Source organism: Muscardinus avellanarius (assembly GCF_963383645.1).
Source record: "Muscardinus avellanarius genome assembly, chromosome: 5".
In the NCBI taxonomy this organism is placed as follows: Eukaryota; Metazoa; Chordata; class Mammalia; order Rodentia; family Gliridae; genus Muscardinus; species Muscardinus avellanarius.
This window is the reverse complement of record NC_137790.1, coordinates 71,851,153-71,868,434: the sequence shown is the minus strand read 5'-3', so window position 1 is coordinate 71,868,434 and position 17,282 is coordinate 71,851,153. Positions and strand designations below refer to the sequence as shown.

Here is a 17,282-nt window from a genome sequence, read left to right as displayed (position 1 = left end):
ATAGGGCAGGGGGTGTAGCTTGAAGGTCGAATGTCCCTGGATTCCATCCCCAGACCCGTGACTCAAAAACAAGAAACAATAAAAAGGATAAAAAATAGGGCTGGAGGTGTAGCTCTGAGGTAGAATGCCCCTGGGTTCCATCCCAGGTATCGCAAAAAAAAAAAAAAAAAAAAAAAAAAAAAAAAAAAAAAAAAAATTATCTAGAACTTGCCATGTGCCTTACCAATATTAATTTAATTATCAAAACTCTGTAGGACAAGTTTGTTATCTTCACTTTAAAAGAACTTGAGGCACAGGAAAAACATAAATATAACATCAATACAATGCCAGGAACCAGCAGGCAATCTATCATGGCCAATTAACCCTGGAACTGAAGCAGATGGCACTCTGTACTGAATTCTAAGAAAAAGGAAACGATGTTGGCAAAGTGAATGGAAGACATGTAGCAGCTGTTTGAAAGCTTCTCTGGTACTAAAAGGATATCCGACATTCCTTTTCGATTCCACCGTATGCCTAGTGCGCCATGGTGCTCAGACATGCCCTTGTTAAACAAGAAACTGAGCTAAGCACCGTCCCAGCCCAGCCCTACCATGGGCTTCACGACCCACAGCCCCTGAAGTGGATGGAAGCTCTTCACGGTGTCCACAAGGGGCTGTTCCTTTACCTGTCTCATCGCTGTACTCTCCATCAGGACACTCCACACACTCAAAGCAGCAGGTGGGCTCCCCCTCAATGATCCCTTTCCTGGTTCCTGCCAGGCAGTCCCGGCTGCAGTTGGAGAAGGGCACCTGGAGGACAGAGAGCACAGAAGTGAGTGGCTGCAAGGGTCAGAGGTCAGTCCCATAGCTCCTATGACACATGCAAAGGAAAGAGTTTGGGTACAAGAACAATGCAGCAGACTCTGGGCCAATTCCAGACAGAGAGGTCCAGGAGTCCTTAGTCCTGGTATCTGTAAAAGAGAGTCATTACTATGGACAAGTATGTACACATGTATGTAAGCACATATGCACACACACAAACATCCATAGGATTCTATGCTGACTACTGAGAATCTACAGTGACTAAAATCCTACTTAAATAATCCATTCTCCCATCCCTATCAGGTTCCAGGATAAGAAACCTGTTTATTTTCCATGAATATAAAAGCTTGAAACAAAGTAAAAGATATAGACATAGACCCTCACACAGACGGCCAGTCACAATGGAAGGTCCTGAGACAAGGAGAAGTTTGTATGAAAATCAGACCCTGAACTTTGCAGTGAATTAAAATTCCTGCATCTAAATTTCAGGCTTTCTACGGTGACTTCTGAAATCCTTGCAATAGCTCAGTGAGGCAGTCAGGACAGGCATGGAAACGTAAAAATTAAGTGGACCAGAGAGCTCTCTCAGGCAAATCTCACTGAGAGAGCGAGCTTCGGGAGCGCCAATAGTCCAGATAATATAGATTTTGTTTCATTTATTTATTCCCTTAATGGACTTCAGGTACAGAGTTTGATTTCTTGCTTCCTTCTATCATTACCGATCTGTGTTTGAATTCCTTTTAGTCATTTTAAATGTGTACCATTCAAAGCAAAACCCCAAATTGGGGTAAGAACGTACAACTAACTCTGTGCCTCCCTTTGCCCCTTACTACTGTCTCCACTATTAATTCTCAAGATGACCATCATCATCGTGTTCATCTCACCAAGTAAGAGCAAACTTTTAAGGATGAAATAATTCTAATCTTATACAAACTGCTAAAGAATGGAAAAAATATTTGTAATTCATGAGGCAAATATAATAACCATATCAAAAGCAGATACAAATAGTATGAAAAAGAAAAATAAATTACACAAGCATCTTACACATTAATCATTTTCGATCTTCAGAAGGTGACTAAGTCAAGGATTTATGTACAAGTGATTTATAAAGGAAGTTATCCCAGGGGAAATAGGTAAGAATAGGGATGTGGGAAACAGAAGGGGAGGGAGATGAGCCAAGTCCTTAAAGGGTAGGATGATTTTGGAGAGGACCTCTGGCTGTGGGCTCTGCCTCAGTCCCAACCTCAGAAGGGGCTAGGGCTCCATACTTCCATACCACTCACTGGCTAAGGTTCATTATAGGGAATGTAAATTCCTAGGCTCTTCTGCTTCTCTGAGTTTATGGGCTAAGTGGCTTCCATTAGCCTGCAGCCAATGAAGAAAGAAAGAAGAAAGGAAGAAGGAAGAAAAGGAGGAAGGAGAAGGAGAAGGAGGAAAAGAAAAGGCAGAAGAAGAAGGAGAAGAGGAGGAGGAGAAGGAGCAGGAGGAGGAAGAAGAGGAAGAGGAGGAGGAGGAGGAGGAGGAGGAGGAGGAGGAGGAGGAGGGCGGCGGTGGCAGCCATCATGTATCCTGGTTATTGGAAGACAAACCATCCAGTACTAGTTCTGGTGCACATAATCTGAGCATCTTGGGAGGAGCACCACTATTTTCACTAATTGAAAATAAATGAAAAATATCTAAACAACTACCAAACATAAGACATAGTGAACAAAATATATCATGATCCTGTTGAGTTTATGTAAGGAATGCAAATAAATTTAATATTAGAAAATCGGTAAGTAAGCCAGGTGGAATGGCACATGCCTAGCTACTCAGGAAGCTGAGGCAATAGAATCACTTGAGACCAGAAAGTTGAGGCCAGTCTGGACAATAAGATGCCACCTAAAAAACAAATAAGCAACAACAACAACAACAAAAAAAAAAAAAAAAAAAAAAGGAAAGGAAGGGAAGAAAGAAAAAGTTACAGCAACTATCCTCCTATATGAGAATATATTAAAAACATTTTCTTCTTGGAGACAAGAATACCTACTATCACCATTACTATTTAATATCATAGAAGTCTTAGCTAGTAAAATAAGACAGGAAGAAAATGGCATATAGGAAAGGAGTAAAAAAAAGTTATAATTTGTAGATGGTATGATTACCACATAGAAAACCCAAAAGAATAACCAAATTATTAGAAACAATGGGAAAGCAAGTTTAGGCTAATATAACAGACTGCCACTCACTATTCTTACTAGAGTTGTTAAGTCTTTTCTTAAATAAAACACTTGACCTTTTGTTGTATGATTCTGGTTGCTTTCTAGGCCCTTAAATGGTTGGGGTTTTCTGGGCAGTTTTGTCCAATTTTATCATTGCTCTACCACTTCAGAAGGCCTTCTTTTACCTCATTCTTTAATCAGGCTAAGTAGGTTACTATAGAAATTTATTAGTTATCTCCTACCTAGTGTTGATACATAGCAGGACACATATTTGTCCAAAACAACTCTTTAATACGTTTCCCCTTAACCTACTACTTTGTTAAGACATCTGACAAAGTTAAAAATCACATGAAACAATAACTGCTAATGCTTCTAGCAAGAAAAGAACTGGTTTGACAGGTTTTTGTGTGTGTCTGTGGTACTGGAGATTGAAAACATGGGTGTTCTACCTCTGAACTACACCTCCAGCTCTATATTATTTATTTTGAAACAGGGTCTCACAAAGTTGCTGAGGGTATGGCTAAATTGCTGAGGCTGGCCTTGAACTTGTGAACCTCTTGTCTCAGCCTCCCAAATACTGGATTACAAGTGTTCACTATCATGCCTGGCTCAGTTTTTTTTTTTTTTTAAGATTGAGTACAGCTGGGTGTAGTGGCATACACTTGTAATCCCAGCATTTGGGAGGCTGAGACCTGAGGATAGCGGTTCACGGACAGCCTCAGCTACTTAGTGAGGCCCTCTGCAGCTCAGTGAGACCTGGTTTCAAAATAAAGAATAAAAAATAGAGGGATGTAGCTAAGAGGTCAAATTCCTCTGGGTTCCATCCCCAGAACCACAAAAAAAAAAAAAAAAAAAAAAAAAAAAAAGGTTGAGCACAAGATAGTCAACATTATCTTCTAATTTAAGAGGAACAGAAATGGCCTGCTGATTGCTAGGACTCTCTCTCATGGCTCTAATTTATGATATTCTTATTTTTAATCTGCAAGGGTACTGAATATTACTAAATACTATCTAGATCTATTGATACTGTAGTAAATTTTTTTGTCTCTTAATTTGTTAATTTGATAAACTACATTTATCAAGTTTGTAATATTTGGCTAGTATTGCATTCCTATAAATCCACTAACTCTAGTAAATATTTTATATATTATATATTTTATGCAATGCTGCTGTTTGCCGATATTTTATTTAGGATTTGAACACCTATGCTTAATAATGATTGCATCTTATTCAACAAGACTGGCCTACAATTTCTTTTCTTATACTGTTCCTGTTTTTGGTACTGAGATCTTATTAGCCTCATGAGAAGAGTTTAACAGCTTTTATTTTAGGTTTCTGATAGGTTGTGAGTGTCAAAAATCTCCAAATAACAATATGGCTCCACAGCAATGTATTTCCCTCTTATATAAATGTCAAGGAATGTTGGCTCATAGTAATAGACACTCGGTGGTGTTGGACACCTACACTCTTTCTACTTTGTTGTTCTGACATGTTAGGTGTTTGCCTCATGGTCTTTGAATGGTAACATCTAGTTTCTAGAGGGTGAGACAGAATAAAGAAGAGAGCAAAGGACACTTGCAAGCAGTTTCTTAAAGTTCCCAGAAGCCATCATACAACACTGCCACTTGGAGCCTAACCTTCAGGGGTTAATCACAGAGCCACAGGTAGAAAAAAAGGGGGCTAGAAAATAGCATCTTCATCCTGGGTAGTCTTGTGTCCAGGTAAAACAGATTTGTATCTGTTAGTAAAGAAAGAGGGGATACAAATCTTAAGGGCCTTTGCCAGCCGCTTTCTCTTCTTCATAGTGGTTGACAAACAGGCTTAGGTCACATTATATCCCAGTTGGAGAGCTGAGATTCAGACCCATGTCATCTGCATGTCAAAGTTTACACTGTCACTCTACCAAACTCTCCTTTTTACACTAGACAAGGATTAGAAGCCGGTCATCTCTGAGTCCTCTTACTGTGTCCTAAGGCATCAATCAGCTAAACAAAATCTTGTCACCCTAAGAGTGAGCTCAGGCAGCCACGAGAAAGATCCACTGTGCTAGAAGCCACCAAGAATCTCTTAAGTCTCCCTAACAGCCTTATTAAAGATGCCTGTTAATTCTGGCCAAGGAAGCTCATCTGAATTACAAGACTCTACTTGAAGATGTATCTTTAACTCTATTTGGTTGCAGCAAAACAAGGAAAGGATTGCTGGCAGAAGACTATAGAGGATCAGGTGCAGAGGTCAGAAGCTGGCCTTGGAGTCTAGTCTCAGCCCTTACACTGGCCTTCCACTGGGGCTGGGAAGTTACCTTTAATCCCTAAACCTCAGTGTCATCAACTTCAAGTTAAAGGATTAGATACAAGGCCCTTTAAAGACCCAACTATCTCTTAAGAGTGCAGCATTTCTAAGTAAATGGAGACTATTAAGCTGGAAAACACCTATGATCTCCAGTAGTTGGAAGGCTGAGACAGGAAGCCAGCCAGGGCAATGTAGACCTGGTTTCAAAATAAAAAATAAAAAGAACTGGGGGTATAACTTGGAGATAGGACACTACTGGGTTCATTCCACCAAAAAGAATACTAATTAAGATATAATGCTAGAGGGCTGGGGGTATAGCTCTATGGTAAATAGAAGACATACTTAGCATGCTTGAGGTGGGTTCAATCTCCTGCGCTTGAAAAAAAAAAAGATAGAAAGCCATTTAAATACTCTATTTATATAGTATAATTCATTTTAAAATATGCTTCTAGACGACTTCCGGGAAGATGGCGACCGAGAAAAGCAGGGCTTAAGAGCCCCGCTAACAACCAATCTCCATTACCACAAAATCAGCGCCTTTCATAGCCAGAAAACACCATCACCAGAGAAACAAAAAAATCACCAGGCTCCAGAGAGAAAGCGGACTGAGAACAGAGCTCAGAGCCACAGAGGAGATACACCGGCCTCACGCCCGAGGCCGCGACAGCAGCGCCATACTGCCGGCGGCAGCGGCGACTTCACCGGACGGCTACAGCAAGCCGAGGTGAGCCGCTGCGGAACACCCAGGCGGGATTTCTCGCCGCAGGTAAAATCTAAAGCTCCCAGTGGCTGAGCTCAGCACACGCCGCAGGGATTCAGAGTGGAAATAAAAACCAAGAAGAAATAAGCCAGCCTCACGGCTGAGGGCATAGCAGCGGCGCCATATTGCCACCGGCGGCAACAGCAGAGAATTCACCGAATCCAGTACAGCTACATCTGCGTACTCAAGAACAGTGAGTCAAATTGCGGGCCACAGAGGAGAAATCCCAGTACTGTACTCCCTGGGACTTGACCCAGTGGGGGAGGGGCAGTGGCAGAGATATCACACCATAGGAGAATGTGCAACCTGGCACCCCCCACAGTCTAAAGCAGCCTCTATCGACTCTCTGGGTCAGAGACTCTGTGATACAACCCAGTACAGGAGTAGTGGGGTCTGAGATACTACTGACTTGAGATCCAGAACACCTTAAGTGAAGTCATAGTGACCCAAGGGAAGAACCCAGAGAAGGCACAAACTTCCGAAATCATGGGAAAGAGGAATAACACTGGAGCAATGAATGCCCACAACCCCACAACATCAGAACCCGATAAAACAGAAAATCAGAGATTTCTAGAAGATCAAATCAGGAAAATAACTGTAGAAATAATAGAGGTGCTTCGAAAAGAACTCAGAGAGAGCCAAAAAGAGATAAAGGATGCAATTAATGAAGTAAAGGCCTCAATTCAAAGCACAAACAACCGATTAGACCACATGGAACAGGATCTCACTCTTAGAAGATGATCATTCCAAAAATGAACGCATAGTTTCTAATCTAGGAAAAAATATCCGACAGCAAGAATCTGACATTGAAGAAATATGGGCCCATTTTAAGAGAGCTAACCTAAGAATAATTGGAATAGAGGAGGGAAAAGAAAGTGAAACCAAAGGGATCAACAAGCTCTTCAAGGAAGTAATAGCAGAAAATTTTCCAAACATAGAGCAAGAGGTTGATACACAGGTCCAGGAAACTTATAGAACTCCCTTTAGACAGGATCGGAGAAGAGGATCCCCATGCCACATAATTGTCAAAATGACCAATGTGGAAGCCAAGCAGAGAATCTTAAAGGCAACAAAAACAAAGGGCCAAGTGACATTCAGAGGCAAGCAAATTAGAATCACTCCAGACTTCCCAAACCAAGTCATGAGAGCCAGAAGGGCTTGGAGTAACATATTCCAAACTCTGAAAGAAAACAACTTCCAGCCAAAAATTTCCTACCCAGCAAAACTTTCTATCAAATTAGATGGAGAAATAAGAAGCTTCCATGACAAACAGAAACTGAAGGAATTTATGTCTTCAAAACCAGCACTAGAGAAAATACTCAAAGAGATTAACTACAAAGAAGAAATAGGTAACACACACCAGAATTAGAGAAACAAGAGTTTCCATCCAACAGACAACTAAGATTGGTTATCTGTGGAGATTCATTACTTATGTTAGTCTTTTACCTATCTCTAAATGGTATTGTTTGCCTTTATTGTTGTTAATTTTTAGGATTTCTAGTTGGAATATTAATATACCTTCAGATATAGCATTTGGAAATATTTTATCCCATTCTATTAGTAACTGTTAACTCTGTTTACATTGTCTTTGGATATACAATTTTTTTTTTATTTTTTAGGGAGTTTGTATACTCTTCTGTTGCCTGTGCCATTGAAATCATATCCAAGAAATCACTGCCAATTTCAATGTTGTGAGGTTTTATGACCCAGATTTTCTCCTAAAAGTTTATAGTCTTAAGATTTATATGTAGGTCTTTTATCTATTTTGAGTTAATATTTGTATATGGGACTAGGTAAGGGTCCAACTTTATTCTTTTCCATGTAATTATTATGTTTCAACAATATTTAGTTAAAAGATTATTATTTCTACCACCAAATGTTCGTGGAAACCTTGTCAAAAATAACTTGACAATATAGGGAAGAATTTAGCTCTAGGAGCTAATTTAGCTCTAGGAGTTAAATAAGCTTTTATTTAACTCCAATGGTTTATATATCTGCCTTTAGAATAGTACTACACTGTTTCAATTATTGTAGCTTTATATGGTTTGAAATCAGAAAATATATATCTTCTAGCTTTGTTCTTTTTCAAGATCGTTTTGGGTATCTAGAGTCCATATTCCATATTAGGATAGATTTTTTTTTCTGAAAAATAAATATATAAATATATGATAGTTTCACCTAAAAAAATAGAAAAAAAAATTCTCTGGTAAGAAAGAAGGTAAAAAGAAATATTGAAATGTTATCTTTAAGTCATCAAAAGCTTGGTATCAGACAAATGAAACTGTTATGTGAGACTATCATTTTTAATTTTGGATAAATTGCTATAATACTAGATGTCAACCACTAAGCCAAGCATGGGAGGGAGGGATGGGGAGAGGAAGGGGTGGGGATCGGGTGGGCGCTGACTGGGCGATGTGTGCATGTATGTCTACAAAAGTTTGTATCCCACTATGATGTATGAATACAGTACACTAATAAAAAAATAAATAAATAAAAATAAATAAAAAATTCACCTGGGGGAAAAAAAATAAAATATGCTTCTATACTCTTGATATCAATTACAACTTTGTGAGATATGTAGGGATGTTACCCACATATAGTTTATAGTTAAACATAGATGGTATTTTTGTGGTCATTCCTACAAAAAAATTTCAGAAGATGGATTAGATTCTAAGGTTTGTTCAGTGTATATTGTGTTAGTTTTAGATATTATTCCTAAAACATTTAGAGTTAATTTATAATTGTCAGCTATTCAGGAACACAAGTAACTAAATTTATGAGGATTCCCTCTTTTACTCATCCACTAATGTTGAATCATATAATGTACATGGCCTGGTAGGGGACATTTTAAGGATATAGAGAACTGTACAGGAAATAGCTTCCAAGCAGGAGGGTGTCTGAGATAGGCACTAATTAGAGATAATCAATTACAACATAAATAGGGGTAAAAGACAGCCTGGATGATCCAACAGGGTTGAAGAGGTGATGGTACAGCCAATCAGTTTAGACTTCAGTCAGTTGAAATGCATAATTTAGACAAGAGTATAATTAAGTGGGCCGAGGGATATATAACCTCTGGAACTCTAAATCTCCATCTGGAAAAGGTTATGATACATTTATAATTGAGAATTCACCTTCTGAGGTAGAAGCTAACAAACACACATTGTGGATGGGATTCATTGCCTATAAGACCTTCCATGGTAACTCATCCTAAATACTGGTAAACTGAAAGCACAGCATCTCTCCAGACATCCATCAACCTAAAAAGCATTTGGCAGCAAGATGAAGTTCAATCTTTGGTTATAAAAATGGTCCAAGATGCTCAAAGATGATAATAGAAAGGTGAATGCAAAGAGAAATGTGGTGGATTTAAGCCAAGCTGTCTGGGAGATGCTGTCCAAGGTCTGTGTTCCTGCAGAGTAGCTGGGTCCTAAGCATCCTGCTACAATGGTCACCATTTCAACACATCATATATTCATTCCTTAAGCGTATCTTCACTGGGTGATAGGCTTCTGGTGGTAATTAATCAGCCTTTTAGATGCACTAATATGAGGAAGGGGGCCCTAACCATAGTCACAAACATCTTTCCCTTTGTTACAGATCTCCCATTGTAGGAGAATAAATGGTCCTTTTGATTTATAAGTCAATCCTGAACTATTTGGACATAGAACTATTTCTGTGTGAATTGTCAACAGTGATAACAGCCTCATTCTGGAACACTCAGCTCTGTTTTGGACTTGAGTTTCTCTATGGCAATTAGGGTAGAGGGTAATCTTTGTTACATACAAGACAGTTCAGCACATGGTAGAAATTTAACATCCTTGGACCCAAAGTGCTGAAGGCCTTAATGTTTCCTGGTCATTGTGACAACCTAAAAGGCAGTCCCCTCCCCTCTTAGACTTGTCTCCTTTCTCCAAGGTAGGCAGGATGTTCCCTTTGGTCCCAGTTGAGAGCCACTGACTTGAGAGAAGTTTATATTTGTTCTGTTTGGGGAAAAGTTTCAGTTAGAGAAACTTTATTAACTAGGAAGTCATAGCTGCACTAAGTAAAACTGGTTCAATATATTAAGAAGGCTCAGGTTCCAAGGCTTCTTTGCACACTAAACCCTCACAGAGTTTACAGAAGCCCTGGACATGCAGTTAGTGAGCTCAGGAGAGGACTCATCATCCTGGAATCCAGAGGTGAAGCCCAAGGACAGTTTCCTCACAAGCCCAGCAATTCTGTGCCCATGGTTAGTGGCATCTACGGTTCTGAGGGACAGCACGTACCTCCCTGGAGAACCCGCTCCACAAGATCTTCTCCTCATTGATGAATAATCTTTCTCCCTTCTGAGCAGAGACGTTGTAATACCCAACTTCCTTAAACATGATGGAGCCGTCTTCTGGGGAGAGGTGCCAGTTGATGATGGAATAGTTCCCCATTAAGTCTCCACACTCATCGAAAGTCACCTGCTCTCCCATGTTGTTGGTAAAGTTTAGATGTCGTAAGTGTTTCAGGACCTAAAGTGGAACAGAGACAAATAAATACCAGCCACAAGGCTGCCACATATGGCTATGTAGGTTGTGCACTACAAAAAGACAATAAATTATCTTGTTTGAATAAAGTGGAAGGAACATGACTTGAGTAAGAGGCACCTTTTTCTAATCTTCACTGAAGTAATTGCATGTATCACTATCAGCTCCGGTAAGCCATGGACTTTACTTATCATGAAAATTTTAAGTTAGGCAGGAAACATTTTCTTAGAGATGAGAAAGGGAAAAGGATAAATCTCAACTGGCCACTGACTAAGTCAAACCCACTGTAGGTGCACCATCTCCTACTATACAAGGTTACAGAGAAATTCAGAGGTGGTGGAGATTAAAAGGAACTAAAATGGTCAATGTGGGCTTGGAACATGGTAGATATTTGAACTGGCAATGGGTAGAGGAAAAGAAGGTGCTAAAACATTGGGAACAGCATAGGTAATGATAACAGGTCAGGAATAAACATGACATGTTATGGGGGCATTAAATTCCGCCGGGTGTGGTGGCGAATGCTTATAATCCCCGCGCTTGGGAGGTGGAGACAGGAGGATCGCACCGGTTCGAATCCAGCCGCGCTGTTTCCAAATAAAAAAGTATAAAAAAATAGGTCTGGGAGTGTAACCTGAGGCAGAAGGGTTTCCAGGAACCCCAGTACTATCAAAAAAAAAAAAAAAAAAAAAAAAGACCAATTCCTCAAAAACTGTGTATGTGGTAGAGAGCAAGGGGAAGGAACAACAGATAGGCAGAGAAGCCAAGTCAGAGTCTAGATTTCACATCAAAAAGGTATAGGATTAGAGAATAACAAGTATTGATGAGAAAACTGAGAAATACAAGTCCTCCATGCACTGAGGATAGGGATGTAAAATGGTATAGCCACTTTGAAAAAGTCTCAACAGTTTCTCACAAAGCTAATTAGAGTTACCATTTGACACTACAATTTCATTCTTAGGTATATATTCAAGATAATGGGAATATATGTCCATACCAAAGTTTGTACACAAATGTTCATACCAACACTATAATAAACCAAAGTGGAAAAATACAAAGGTCCATCCAACTGGATGAATGAATGGTTCAAAGTGCATGAAATTCTAATTTCCATGTGTGGCCTGAACTTGCCCACCCTGGGGCTTTATTTATTTATTTATTTGGTGGTACTGGGGTGGAACCCAGGGGCTTTCTACCTCTGGGCTATACTACCAGACCTATTTTCTATTTTATTTGGAAACAGGGTCTCACTAAGTTGCTAAGAGCCTCATTAAGTAGCTGAGGCTGGCTTTGAACCTGTGCGATCCTCCTATCTCAGCCTCCCAAGCGGGGGGATTACAAGCATGCGCCACCACGCCCGGCTCTTATTTTTTATTTTTAATCTACCTTCCTGAGGCATAATTTACATAGGATAAAGTATATTCATTTATGTATAGTTCTGAGTTTTGAAAAATGTACATGCCTTTGTAACTTCCTGTGTCATTATCCCAAAAGGTTTCTTAGTGTCTTCCTCAAGTCAATTTTACCCCCTTCAGCCTAAGGCCACCACTGATCTGCTTTCTATCAGTAGAGAATGTCTCACAAATGTAATCACATGGTATATATTCTTTTTTTAGTCTGGATTCTTTTGCTCAATATGATCTTTTTGTGATTCATTTATGTTGTTTGTATTTGCCATTTTTTCCACTAACATTTTGTCCCCCTTACTAGGGATTGATGCATTCTACCTCCAAGCTATACCCACAACCCAATTTTTAATTTCTTATTTGGAAACAGGGTCTCACTGAGTTGCTGAGAGCCTCACTAAGTTGCTAAGGCTGGCTTTGAACCTATGATCCCCCTGTCTTAGTCTCTCAAGTACTGAGATTACAAGTGTGTATCGCAACTGGCTTCTACTGAAATTCAAAATTTTCTTCCTTAAACCAGGCATGGTGGCGCACACTTGTAATCCCAGCATTTGGGAGGCTGAGACCCGAGGATCGCGGTTCGTGGACAGCCTCAGCTACTTAGGCCCTTCGCAACTCAGTGAGACCCTGTTTCAAAATAAAGAATAAAAAATTGGGCAGGGGTTGTATCTTGGAGGTCAAATGCCTCTGGGTTCCATCCCAGATCCACAAAAAAAAAAAAAGAAAAAAAATTCTTCCTTAAATACTAACCTGAATGGTACTACAGTGTTTCCTACTCAGAGCAGGATGTAAACAAAATTACATATTATAGTCAAAATTTGTAACTTATTCATTAAAAATCAATCATTTGTTTACTAAGTATCATCTCTTAAGTCATCACTTTAAACATCTTTAATATTTCTTTTGACATGTTGACTTCCAAGTTTTGTATTTAATCATTTTATTTTCTGCATTAATACCTTGCCTTTCATTCACATTAACAAGGAAGATGGAGATGAAAATTATTTCATCCTAAGAGCAATAACAGAGAATCTTTTAAGTTGTCATCACTGACCCATATAAATGCAATTAAATAATTCAGATATTTCCCCAAGAAAGATATTCTTCTGTCTTAAAACTTTAAAAAAAAGAAACTGATGGCTTCATTAAAAAAGAGAATATAGCCGGGCGTGTGGCGCATGCTTGTAATCCCCATGCTTGGGAGGCTGAGACAGGAGGATTGTACAGGTTCGAAGCCAGCCTCAGTTACTTAGTGAGGCTCTCAGCAACTTAGTGAGACCCTGTTTCCAAATAAAATATAAAATCAGTCTGGGAGTATAGCCCAGGGGTAGAAAGCCTCTGGGTTCCACCCCCTGTACCACCAAAAAAAAAAAAAAAAAAAAAAAAAAAGAAAATATAAAATTATATGTAAGATCAGAATTCAACATAATATACTTCCAAATTATCTATTTTATTTGGGGAATAATATGACAAAGAAGGATAAATGAGGAGAAAAAATAAAACAAAGAGACTGATAGGATCATAAAACTAAAACTGAGAAACATGTCTCAAAGGAATAGACACATGAAATGCACATGTATAGAAGGTCACATCATTTATGTGGTGATATTCCCATCATGTGGCCTTCTAGGGTATTTCCTCTAAAATATTTTAATGGCAAATTGTACCTATTATAAACATAAAATGTGGATCACCTATTTGCATACACTCCAAGCCACACTGAATTTAGCCAAAGACAGATCGAAATCCTCCACTGCTGGTTAGGACTTTGTATAAAAGCTGAGGAAGCTTACTCTTGGTATGAAAATAGTAAAAATGAGGAACAAAGAATGATCAGAAAGTATGTAGCTGGAAGTCTAATATGAAAAGATTTCCCTAAGAAAGTACATTTTGAAAAAGATATAAGTTTGTGGTGAGCTCGGCATTGGTGGCACATGCCGGTAATCCCAGTATTTGGGAGGTTAAGACAGGAGGATCCCAAGTTCAAAGACAGCCTCATCAAGACTCTTATCAACTTAGTGAGACCCTGTTTCAAAATAAAAATAAAATAGGGCTAAGGATACAGCTGGACATAGAATGCCCCTGGGTTCAATCCCCAGTAAAAGATACACACAGACACACACACACACACACACACACACACACACACACACACACACTTGTGGTGGACAATGCTAGTGCAGATAAAATGATGGCCCTCCAGGTGTGGGATACAACACAGGCAAAGAAGCTTTGCCAAAAACTAATAAGAAACAAAGATGCTATGGCCAAAACTAATAAGTGATTTACAGGGAAATGCCAAGCAGGTTGGCTTATGAAGGAAGAATTGAGAGGAGACAGGCATAGAATTATAGGCTGAGATATTTAGATTAGATTGTATAAGCGCAGGTTTCCATATAAGTATTAATAATGACAGCAAATAACTGCTGGTCCATCATCTCCTGATAAACAGAGATAGGCGATCTTCAAGTCTGGAATGCTTAATGGCTTGGGTTCCTGAGTTTCAATGGAGATCTGCAGCAAGCAAACAAGACACTTAGGCCAGTGCCTCGATGTTACTACATAGACCTTTGATCCCTTTCTGATTTTTCTCTTCTCGTGGATGAATTGTACTAGAGTATGTATGAGCCAGGATAAGCCAGGATACATGTTTATCTGGATAAGGGTGTCTTTGCAGTGGACATTTAAGTTTAGTGGCTTTGTTTCTATTTCTTTTTCCTTTTGTTAGCAGCACCCTAATTTCCCTTTGGGGATCCACTCTTATTCTCTCTCTGTCTCTGTAGTAATCAGGAATGGATATGTAACCTAGGAATGGTCAATCAACATGATTTGGGGGGCTTTTACATGAGATCCTACCTCAAGGAATTTTGAGTTGCAAACTGCTGCAGAGATTGAAAACAGATAATCCCAATAACAAAGAGACAGAGATGAAAGTATTTAATAGTACCTGGGATACTTTTGAGATATTCAGCAATGGGGGCCAATAAATTTCCCTTCTTTGTTTAAGGGAATTTAGTTTGGGTTTATTACCAAAAAATGTTCCAATCTTTGTTTTTTTTTTTGGTGGTACTGGGGGTGGAACCCAGGGGCTTTCTACCTCTAGACTATATTCCCAGACCTATTTTATTTGGAAACAGGGTCTCACTAAGTTGCTGAGAGCCTCACTAAGTAGCTGAGGCTGGCTTTGAACCCGTGCGATCCTCCTGTCTCAGCCTCCCAAGTGTGGGGATTACAAGCGTGAGCCACCATGCCTGGCGAAATGTTCCAATCTTTAACATAGTCACTCTGTTTTTTTTTTTTTCCTTCTTAGGCACAAATTCTGGCCTTGACCATCTAGAACTTACTTTATTGTTTGGGAGAGGAGTCACTGAAAAACCAAAATTTCCACTGGAAGCCTCTTTTTTTCTCTTTGACTCCACCCTGCTCTCGCAGTCTTTTCTTGAGCAGTGTCTTCCTTCCATAGGACATGCAGTGAAGTGAAAGTACTGTTTACCACACAAAGATTGTCCCTTTATTCCTCCTACTTAAAACTCTACACCTAAGCTGGGTGTGGTGGTGCATGCCTATAATCCCAGTTCTTGGGAGGCTGAGAGACAGGAGAATCACATGTTTGAGGCCAGCTTCCAGAACTTAGAGAGGCCCTACAAAACTTAGTGAGACTCTGTTTCAAAATAAAATAGGGCTCGGGATATAGCTCAGAAGTAAAAAATGCCCCTGGGTTCAATCCTCAGTACCACAAAAAAATAAAAAATACCTCCAAACCTGCCAGGGGTGGTGGCACACACTTGTAATCCCAGTATTTGGGAAGCTGAGACAGGAGGTTCATGGTTCGCAGACAGCCTCAGCTACTTAGCGAGACCCTTTGCAACTCAGTGAAACCCTGTTTCAAAATAAAGAATAAAAAATAGGCCTGGGGTGTAGCTTGAAGGTAGATTGCCCCTGGGTTCCTTCCCCAGTACCGTACGTACACACACACACACACACACGAATCTCCAAACCTTAGCATCATGGTTCCAGAAGTCTTTTCTGTTTCTGACCTTCATTTGAGCCCCTCCATCTGCTAGGGTTCAGTGAGGAAGGAATTTTTGAGTACCCCACAGAGTACTTTGCCAAAAAATAATGTTTGTGTGAGTACTCCACAGAGGTCTTTGGCCAACAATGTTGTTTTTTTCCCCCTTTCATAAAGGACTGAGAATTTACAGGTCCTGGCTCATTCTATCAGCCTAGACAGTCATTCCTTAAAACCTCAAGAGAATCTCTAAATAGATGGACACAAGCTGAACACTTTTTGTTTCCCGAAGGATCTGTGATGGATGTGTTCTGTATACAAAACTGTTCTAGTTACCATTTTCTGCCTAATTAGGAGCATAATAAAATATTGCTATTAATAATAACCCATTTGCAAAGTTTATCAATTGCATTCACACATGTCATCTCATCTTCCAAAGAACCTAGGATGTACAGCAGGTTAGACATTAGGTCCATTTTACAGAGAAAGAGGCTGTGACATAGATCAGTGGCTTTCCTAAGATCACACAGCTGGAGCTGAACCAGGGGGTGGGTCATCTGACTCAAATTAAGAGGACTCTACCCCATCCCACTGTTATGTAGTCTCTGATTAGTCTATACCTGAGGAAAATATACAAAGAGTATAAAACATTCTGGTCAGAAGGTCCATATGCAAGACAAAAACGACAATGATAAGATACAGCTTATCAAGAGTCAAACCACACTGTTTTCTTCAGTTCTATGAAATGAATAACATTATGTTGTCTTTCCTATGTGTAATTCAAAACTACATAAGATTGTAAGTGTAATAAGCGTAGAACCTACACTTAAGTTTTGATTTTTTCTACAACTACTTCAGCGTTTCCGTCCCCCCCCCCTTTTTTTTGCGGGTCTGGGGATGGAACCCAGGGACATTCGATCTCTGAGCTACACCCCCTGCCCTATTTTTTATCTTTTATTTTGAAATCGGGTCTCACTAAGTTGCAGAGGGCCTCACTAAGTAGCTGAGGCTGTCCGCGAACCACGATCTTTGGGTCTCAGCCTCCTGAATGCTGGGATTATAACCATGTGCCACTATGCCCAGCTCAGCGCTTCCTTTCAAAACAGTCAATATCTAGTTCCTTTAAGAAGACTTTTTCTGCTGGGGATGGTGGCGAAGGCTTGTCATCCCTGCGCTTGGGAGGATCGCGCAAGTTCAAAGCTAGCCTTGCTGGCTTAAGAGACCCTGTTTCCAAATAAAAATATAAAATAGGTCTGGGAGCGTAGCCTGGAGGTAGAAGGGGTTCCAGGAACCCCAGTACCACCCC

The 17,282-nt window shown here is 39.8% G+C and overlaps 1 protein-coding gene across 2 annotated transcripts in view; it reads right to left on the bottom strand.

Moving 5' to 3' along the window:
* Positions 1-17,282, bottom strand: part of CASR (calcium sensing receptor) — a gene marked incomplete at both ends in the record, with an annotated part of 33,028 nt that overhangs the window by 3,133 nt on the left and 12,613 nt on the right. Inside the window, 2 exons of one of the 2 annotated variants that reach the window (XM_080695896.1) lie at positions 665-818; positions 10,319-10,549. In XM_080695896.1, coding sequence (XP_080552022.1) covers positions 665-818; positions 10,319-10,549 — 385 coding nt within the window. The remainder of the gene's footprint in view (positions 1-664; positions 819-10,318; positions 10,550-17,282) is intronic. The other variant, XM_080695897.1, reaches the window with a different exon arrangement.